General features: G+C 47.2%; 1 protein-coding gene across 3 annotated transcripts in view; it reads right to left on the bottom strand.

Moving 5' to 3' along the window:
* Positions 1 to 10000, bottom strand: part of wnk4a (WNK lysine deficient protein kinase 4a) — a 60402-nt gene that overhangs the window by 17394 nt on the left and 33008 nt on the right. For all 3 annotated transcript variants that reach the window (XM_042703150.1, XM_031560953.2, XM_031560954.2), the window contains 5 exons: positions 6968 to 7056; positions 5294 to 5513; positions 2095 to 2530; positions 626 to 801; positions 135 to 205 (listed from right to left, as the gene is read on the bottom strand). In XM_042703150.1, the coding sequence (XP_042559084.1) occupies positions 135 to 205; positions 626 to 801; positions 2095 to 2530; positions 5294 to 5513; positions 6968 to 7056 (992 nt within the window). The remainder of the gene's footprint in view (positions 1 to 134; positions 206 to 625; positions 802 to 2094; positions 2531 to 5293; positions 5514 to 6967; positions 7057 to 10000) is intronic.

Here is a 10000-nt window from a genome sequence, read left to right as displayed (position 1 = left end):
AGCCTGGTGGGACTCACGTCTCACAGACCCCTCCTCCCTACCCCCAAATGCCCCCAAATGCCCTCAAATGCCCCCAAACCCACAGATGTAGGGCAGGGGACACGTGTGGAGGGGTACGTGAGGCTCAAACCCACCTGTCTCCTGGAGAGTTGAAGCCACTTCCGAGTCCAGAGTGTGTGTGAGTTTTAGAGGACACTGCAATGCTCTGAAAGAGAATGGGGGGGGGGAGAGAGAAAGAGGGAAAGAGGGAGAAAGAGAGAGGGAGAGAAGTCCGTTACTTTGTAGTAGTTTACATACTTCCTGAGCTTTGCTGGCACGTGAAACGGAAACATGTTTACATTTCCTGCATGTGTGTTTCATTGTCTCTCTTCTGGCTTTGAAGACGAAGCCTGTGTGTGTGTGTGTGTGTGTGTGTGTGGGGAGGAGTAACAAACACACCCAGATAAACATGATGACAGATGCTGCCATCCAGAACATTCTGTACACTTCAGATCGTGCAAAGAAAAAAACAAAAAAACGTCTTGACCACACCTGTGAACTTCTGCCATCATACACTGTCATTATTGCCAAAACAGCAAAGTTATGCTGGACTACGAAAGGACTACAAATCCCATCATGCCCCTACCGATGGGAAACGAAGAGCTGGCATCGGGTGGCCGGGTCCTGGCATGGGCTGGTCGGGGGGAGACTGTGGAATCAGTGGGGTGCAGGGGGCCGGGGGGGTGCTGCTGTTGCCGTTGGTTACCTCCAGGGTGTCCTGAAGCCCGCAGGGGCTGAGATAGCCATCTGTCTCACAATCAGCTGAAGAGAGAGAGAGGGGGGAAAGAGAGAAAGAGAGAGAGAAAGAGAGGGAAAGAGAGAGAGAGAGAAAGAAGGACAAAAGTGGGAGAAAACAATATAAATCAATTATACTGATAGCCTCAAAATATACCTGGGTTCTCCCTCTTCCTCTCTGTCCTCTTTCTCCCTCAGACACGTGGATGCGCGCACACACACACACACACACACACACACACACACACACACACACACACACACACACACTCTACCACATAATCACATCATAATCACTGACGTTGGACTGAATCGTCATGACAACAAGAACCGGGGCAGCATCCCTTTGACTCTGGACAAACTCTCTGGTTTTTCAGAACCAGACATTCAGAACCAGTCTGGGGTGTGCTTAATGTTCTAGAACGCCACTAGTCTCCGCAGGTGGGATGCCACACAGCCTAAAGCCTTGGCCAAGGGTTGGTCAGGGCCAAATCAAGGATTCATTCATTCTAGTGACTACCTGGGTTGTATGTTATGCTCCAAAAGAACTCCGAAGAGGAACGCGTTTTTTGACATGTTTCTTTGTGTCCTCTCTACCCGTGAGCCTACACTGGGAGAAGCGCCTGAACTTAACCTCGTGTCTTAAAGCGCTATGACAATGTCTAACAAATCCATGACTTCACCTGGAAGCACACGACCCAAACCGACAACACCACGGGAAGGAATGTCATCACAACACCCTCGTGCGTGTGTGTGTGTGTGTGTGTGTGTGTGTGTGTGTGTGTGTGTGTTTCCCACAGAAACTTCTGTTGCTGATTTGCCTCATTAGAGCATATTAGAGCATATCTCCTCCACTGTGAAGATGAGGGCCCAAACTACAAGCAGCTGTCTTCAGGCACAGAGGCCTCTGGAGGCTTCACTTGGTGTAAAGTACATCTTGTGCTGGAGATGTTCTTGTTTAACTACATTTTTACAAGCAGTTTAATTCTTAGGTGAATAGAAGTTTTAGGGCACATAGACGTGTGTGTGTGTGTGTGTGTGTGTGTGTGTACGTGTGTGTGTGTGTGTGTGTGTGTGTGTGTGTGCGCGCGTGTGTGTAGGTGTCTATTGTGAGTACTAACATGAGTGTTTGTGTTTTTGTCTGGACTAGGTTTAATTGTGTGGCTTTGTATGCGTATGTGTATGACTGTGACGAGTGTGTGCCAGTTTGTATGATATGTGAATTGATGTGATTGATGTATCTCTGTCTGTCTGTCTGTGTGTGTGTGTGTGTGTGTGTGTGTGTGTGTGTGTGTGTGTGTGTGTGTATGAAACACTCACAGTTGGCTGAGGAGCAGCTGAGGTGTCTGAAGTGAAAGTGCTGGTCCGCTTCCGGTTCCTCTGACTCGAGGGGAAAGGCCCCGTTCAGCCCAGAATCCAGCGACCCGTTCACCATGGAAACGGCCGAGTCCACTGACCCGCTCACCGCCAGGGGGGCGGGCTCCGGCGACAGCGGGATAGGAGTAGGAGGCGTGGGCGTGGCATGTGTGGGCGTGGTTTGTGCCGGGAAGTGGGAGGGGCTATTCTGGGGCTGGCCAATGGGCTTTGGGGAGAGGGGCTCAGGCTCCTCCTCGATGGTCTCCTCCTGGAGGCGGCGCTTCTGCTCCTCGTTCTGCCGACGCTGGCGCTCCCGCAGACGCTTGATGGCCGTCACGCGGTCCCGCATCGCCTTGGCAACCAGCTTGAAGTCGGCCTCGCACACGAAACCCAGCACCACCTGAGAGAGAGAGAGAGAGAGAGAGAGAGAGAGAGAGAGAGTGAGAGAGAGACAGAGAGAGATAGAGGAATGAGAGAGGAAAGAAGAGACAAAAAGAAGGAGAGACAGATAGAAAGATGAGATGAGAGAGGAGAAAAGAGAAGAAACACACAGCACAAAAACAAAGGGCTGTTTAGTACAAGCCTCCAGCACACACTTGAAGTCTACACTCAGCTCACTCCTTCAGTCAGAACCCGCATGTTCACCTCAGAACCACGGGCCCCTGGCTCTAGCAGGTCTCCGCTGGCCACAGAGAGAGGAGCCGGCCCCAAAGCCGGTGACGGGGCAGATCCGGCCCCAAACTCCGTAAGTTACCCTTGAAGGATGTTCCCGTTTCGCTGTTGCCATGGCGACAATCAGCATCTCACCATGTCCTAAATCCCTCATCATCACATCAGCAGACTGTCCAATAGACACGATAACCCTAGTCAACCCTGCCCCCCTCTCCCCCCCCCCCCCCTCGCGAAAATAAATCAGATAAATTTGTTCCTGATGAAAGAGGGAGGAAGAAAGGAAGGATTGTGATGAGGTCTCATTAAGGACAACCTTGACCTGGCCATAGAGGACGGACGGCCGTCTGCCTTTCGTAATCCTCTCTCTCCCTCCCTCCCTCCCTCCATCTCTCTCTCCCTCTTTCCGTCTGGCAGCCATTTTATTATTAAAGGAGTAGCCTCCTTCTCTTCCTGGGCCAAACTATCAGGTTTCCGTGGCGATGACTGACGGCTTGACTCCTGTGTCCTTGACTCCTTATGCAACCGCGAGGCTAACGAGGCCATAACCCAGCAGGTTCTCCTCACACTCACAGAACACATGTTCTCTGACCTGCTCTCGTAAAAGAGGAACCCTTAAAGTTCTACTTTAAAACCAGAATGCTTCTTTGTTCTATCACCTGCATGGCCCTGTAGCTTCATATAAAGTTTACACTCTGCACACTGGGTTTTAGTCCTTCCAGTCCTTAGGACTGAGTTATAACCTTATAACCTTACTGTGTTCCAGTGTGTGTGTCTGCGCACGTGTGTGTGTGTGGGTGTATTATAACCTTATAACCTTACTGTTTTCTAAAAGATCCCTGAAGAATAAATACGTTAATTTGCAAAATAATCTTGTTTTTAAGTTGCTGAACATGAGTGACCATAGAGAAGTTGGATATGAGCAATGAAGAGGTGGGGGTGAGTGTGTGTGTGTGTGTGTGCGTGTGTGTGTGTGTGTGTGTGTGCGTGTGTGTGTGTGTGTGTGTGCGTGTGTGTGTGTGTGTGTGTGTGTGTGCGTGTGTGCGTGTGTGCGTGTGTGTGTGTGTGTGTGTGTGTGTGTGTGTGTGTGTGTGTGTGTGTGTGTGTGTGTGTGCATGCACGTGCATACATGCATATGTGTGTGTGTGTGTGTGTGTGTGTGTGTGTGTGTATGTGTATGTGTGTGAAAGTGCATGTATGTGTGTGTAAAAAAAGGTCTCTTATTAACTGCACTGAGTGAAGGGGAATGCTAACACCTTACTGTCACCCCGCTCAAAGAACAGCCAGACTCAAGTGGTGTGTGAGATATAATATACATGTACATCCCCTACCAGCTGAGAGAACAGCCAGACTCAAGTGGTGTGAGATATAGACCCTCCCCCCCCCCCCCCCCCCCAGCTCAGTGTGGCATGTGTGACACTAATCTCCTCACAGTAAAGTGCTGTGAGGTAAACTTTACATGTCCACAGTGAAGAGCACTGCACCAGTGAGATGAACCAGTCGAGAGTAATGTTTTATTATCATTAGTGTTATTAGTAGTATTATTCTCAGGTGAAACTGGGGTCATCAAACTGGCCAGAGAGAGCAGACTCACAACCGGAACCAGCCCTGACCCATTGGACCGGCACCACATGAGGATCTAACCCACTTCAGACCCAGCTGGTGTATACAGTGCCTGTAAAAGTTTTTTTTAATATATTTTTTATATATTTTTAATTAATTACGATTACCATGAGGAGTTTTTACATGAACGGTTATTTTTATCTACGGACCTGTAGATCCTGGTAGATGGGAAGCAAGTGGCTGTATTCAGTTTTGGGTCGGTACACCCAGCCTTTAAATCATAAACTCAGGCAGTAAACTGCATTTTGTGCACCAGACAAGATCGTTATCATAATCCTGGTCCAGCCGGATATGTTTCATTATTCATGTATTCATTATATTATATTATTATTACAATTATTACTATTACTATTATTACACCCTTCCATCTTTCCCATCTCTGTCTCGAGTGATTAACATGACCTTGACCAGCTACGTCAGGCGTGTTCAGCTAATCAAGATCGGCAAAAATGATTGTCTAAGTCAGGCGCAGCGGCGCAGGAAGAGATGGAAGATAGGCGGTGCAGCAAGGTGATTGAGAGATGCTGACGTTCTGAGAGGCATTCTGGGAAAGAAAATCCCACCCATTCATTTTCTGGGTTTAGTTCACAACCGTTTGGCATCACACCAGCCCACAAAGAGAAGGTTCTGAGAGTGCCTGATCTCCACCGTTCCTGGGATGAACTACATTAATGATGCACTTTTGTAGGTTTACTACTGTCTTGCTATGGCAGTTTTCCAAACCAGGTACGGACATTACCTGACACCAGAGTACCTGACTTTCAGAGTACCTGACTTCCTGGGATGAATGTTCTTCCGCAGGTTAGGACAAGAGGACAACAGCATGACACCCTCTCAGATTAGTCAGCGCATCTGTCGGCGGAGGACTCACCATCTCCTGGGCGACCTCCTCGGGCACGTCCTTGTAGAGCTCGAACAGGAACTCGATGGCGTTGTTGTCCTTGTACTTGCCGTGGAGCTTCTTGGTGTCGTCCATGCGCAGCCACAGCTTGAGGCTGGACTTGTGCATGTCGTCCTCCTCGGCCAGCTCCACGTGCACGCCGTTGTCCTCCTGGAAGAACGTGTGCTCCAGCAGGTCCTGAATGGTGTACCTGTGGCCGGCAGAGGCAGAGGCAGAGGCCGAGGAACAAGAACAGAACAAGAACAGAACAAGACACACCAGTATTATAGTGGTGTATGACATATAAAATATATACATATCGGCCTACACATTAATATTCTAATTGTGTATAACATATACAAACATATACATATAGGCCTACACACCAGTATTATAATCGTGTATAACATATCAAATATATACATATCGGCCTACACATTAATATTCTAATTGTGTATAACATATACAAACATATACATATAGGCCTACACACCAGTATTATAATCGTGTATAACATATAAAATATATACATATCGGCCTACACATTAATATTCTAATTGTGTATAACATATACAAACATATACATATAGGCCTACACACCAGTATTATAATCGTGTATAACATATCAAATATATACATATCGGCCTACACATTAATATTCTAATTGTGTATAACATATACAAACATATACATATAGGCCTACACACCAGTATTATAATGGTGTATAACATATCAAATATATACATATAGGTCTACACTTACAAATACATATACATACAGTATACATAAAAAGCATATACACACTTATACTCCTAATACTAGTAATTAACAATATTTGTATTGCATTCTTGCAACACAATGCTTCAGTCATGTCCATGAATTAGATCGCTTTTGTTCATGACAAGCGATCACACTGTTGCGCAGTGCTAGCCTAGCTTTAGCCGCAGTAGCGAAGCACCAGAGCCTAAGTGGTGTAGTTTGAAATGTACTAAAACAAACAGCCAGTGTTTGTATTCGAGGAGCGCAGCGTAGCGTAGTGTATCGTTAGCTTAGCTATTGAGCAGTGGGAGTAGAAGTGGTAGAGAGAGAGAGAGAAAGAGAGAGGGGGGGGGGGAGACTGGGGATTCAGCCGCCCACTGCTGCCTACTAAACAAGCAAACACATGGTGAAACATCTACATTCATAAGGGCTGGGACACTGGGGTCGGGATGAAGACATTTACTGAAAACTGGGTTAAACCTTTGCGCTAATGTAGCCTACACTGATTTAATTTAAGCAGTTTAACATGAGGTAATTATACTACTTAATGTTTATGTTCGTTCTTAGCATGCTGATACTCACAAATGCACTGAGTGATGTTCACAATGAAACTCTAAGTATAAGCACAATCAGCTCTTTAAATCTATATTGTATATTTGATTAATACGGTACATACAGTAGGAGTGTTCTACAATATTCCCAGCATGGGTTTTTATGCTAAAAAATTATGTCTGCAATTCTAATCCCAAACACACGGTCCTCTAGCTGTCTGTTCTGTGTTTGCACAAAAAAAAAACCCTCTGGTCTTCGTACACAGTGCTAGCTCTCTGTACATGGGAAACAAACATAGTGGCTCAACCCGAGCCATAATTCCGTGGTTAGAAGCAGGAAGTTAAGTGTATGTACCTTTCATCTTTGTTCATACGGATGCAGCCCTCGATGATCTCCTTCAGTTCAGGGACTTTTACTTTGAAGAAGCTGTCTGGCTTCATACCCTGGAGACAGGATGAAGAACAGATAAGTCAGTCTGTCGTATGACCTCACAATCAAAAGAGCAGCATAAAAGCCTAGTCAGGTCAAGGTCACCTGTTCGTTCTGCAGCCATTGCCCTGAAAGTCTGTGTTTTTGTTTTGACTGATTTATACGTTTCCTGCAGAATGAATGCCATGTTTACTGCATGAAAAGAGGTTGCATCACATAAGAGGCCGTGTAGGGTCTCCGTCTGTGATGGTGAATTGTGGGATAGTGGAGGACTTCCTGCCCTGTGACAACACTGATAAGGAAACTATGGGGTCCCACCTCGAACCTCTCGGCCAACATCAACGTGTCCTTATCAACACTAATATTGTGACGCACGCGCACACACACACACACACACACACACACACACACACACACACACACACACACACACACACACCACACACACACACACACACACACACACACACACACACACACGGATACATACATACATACCTACACACACACCACTCCGAGCCGAAGCCAACTCTTGTCTGTAAATCAGTGACTTGTCTATTGTTCACATTCACCTCAATGATGAGGGTTGGCAATGTTACATTAGCAATGTTTGCCATGAGAGAGACTGGAGCCGTGTGTGTGTGTGTGTGTGTGTGTGTGTGTGTGTGTGTGTGTGTGTGTGTGTGTGTGTGTGTGTGTGTGTGTGAATGCGTCTCCTGTCTCATGTCACTTTCTAAGCTGTGGTCCTTTTGCCAAAGAAAATGTAAAGGCCTCAAACATGGCTACTGCAATTAACACAAACATGCAGTAATAACAAAAACAAAAAGTCTCGTTTTGGGAGTCCCTTTGAGAGGTGGGCTGCACGTGACGAGAAATTAGGATTTTCAGGACTCCTGGTTTTTTCACTGACCTAAACAGCTTCATTGAGCTTGACGAAGCGTAGCATGAAGTAATCTCGCCAACACACACACACACACACACACACACACACACACACACAAATATCATTAGCTGTCTGTTGTAATGTGTTTCTTTCCTAAGGTGTTTAGATTCATGGGCCATTTTAACCTTACGCCATAACCTACAGCAAATGATCGGCGTCTGACGGTCACATTTCCACCTCCACCCCTCTGATGCAGGTCTCCCTCGCTTTCTGCCCTCCTGTTTGCCTTACAGTACGTCTGGCCCACTTGGAGACACACACACACACACACACACACACACACACACACACACACACAGTACGTCTGGTCGACTTGGAGACACACAGACACACACACACAGTACGTCTGGTCGACTTGGAGACACACACGCACGCACGCACGCACGCACGCAGGCACACACACACACACACACACACAGTACGTCTGGTCGACTTGGAGAGTCTCACAGGACCAACGTCACTTTCCAAACAGCCATAACTCTCCCACGGCTGCCAACCCAGCCAGGACTGCGCCCAGTGTGTCAAACGTCTCAAACACTCATCAACACCTCACCTCACACACACGGACACACACACACACACACACACACACACACACACACACACACACACACACACACACACACACACACACACACACACACAGACACACACACACACACACACACACACAACCACGAACACACAGGAACACACACAGACACACACACATGCACGGACACACACACTGCTAACTGACAGCAGAGCTGACATGACTGACCCCACCTGCCAGGTCTGGGAGGCGATGCTCAAGTCACAACGCCTCGCTCTAGCACCTCGGGTCAAAAATAGACGTGGTTAACATCACCGTGGCGAATGTGCAAAACGACAGGAATTCGAGGACGATTTGCTCTGTGCACGTGTGCTGCGGAGAAGCTTCTAGAAGGCCAATGGAGCGGCTCGCTGGAATCAACAGGCAGCTCAGCGGCGGCTTTCGTCAGACGGTGTGTCAGCAGTCATCGCCATTAAGACATAAAGACGTCTTAACGCGTGAAAATGACACAAAACCTACTTACAGACCTTAAGATAAATGTTTTATCAGTGACTAGATGATGAGTAGATGAAATCGATGTTTACTAATCAATGGGTCATCAATACAAGAGTGGCATCTTGGGACGTGAACAGTGGCATGGAGACACCTCCAACATCAGCCAATCACTGTGCCACTTTTCCTCTACACCTGCAACATCAGCCAATCACTGTGCCACTTTTCCTCTACACCTGCAACATCAGCCAATCACGGTGCCACTTTTCATCTACACCTCCAACATAGGCCAATCACGGGGCCACTTTTCCTCTACATCTTCTACGCAGAATCTTTACGTAGCGTGATCTTGTGACTTTGAGCAGCTTTGCGCACCTCCTGTTTATTCATCGAGAAAACTTTTACTACTCAGAAACTCTTAACGGCCCTGGAGTCAGGGTGTAGTCGAATGTCATTTCACTAAAAGGCCATCAGGGATAATTGCCCTGACCTTCAGCTATCTGCTAGATGGTAAAAACCTGACAAATCAATGGCTTTATTTTCCTTAGATTCATATCTGCAGCCCGAGTGAAAATGGCTCCCACAATTCAGTCCCTCTTTGACTTGCACGTAGTGACTTTTCTCCGAGCTATTAGAGGAACCGATTCGGCCCGAAATTGAGTCAAATGCCAAAAATGGCCTTTACTAAATGAAATGACCCTGTCTCTTTCCCTTCCAGCGCAGATTTCCAGGAACTGCCATCGCGGGGAGGTGGACATGTCACGCCCCTTGACCTTAGGAATGTTGGGGGTCAAGTTCCTGTTGTGAGATACTCCGCTCGTAAATAGAGGTTGTGTCTGTGGTGGCTCTCGTCAGCAGGCTGACCTGAACGGGAACGGAGAGGCAGGAAACAGCTTTCTGCCGAGGGGCGCCAATCTAACTTAAAGCCAGCGAGGAAATTAGATGGAGTAATGGGGGGGGGGGAGAATCGATAAATACAGAGAGAGCGTGA

The sequence above is a fragment of the Clupea harengus genome, chromosome 23 (genome assembly GCF_900700415.2).
Source record: "Clupea harengus chromosome 23, Ch_v2.0.2, whole genome shotgun sequence".
Lineage (NCBI taxonomy): Eukaryota > Metazoa > Chordata > Actinopteri > Clupeiformes > Clupeidae > Clupea > Clupea harengus.
Note: the sequence above shows the minus strand (reverse complement) of the source record. Positions and strands in the feature narration are given on the sequence as shown.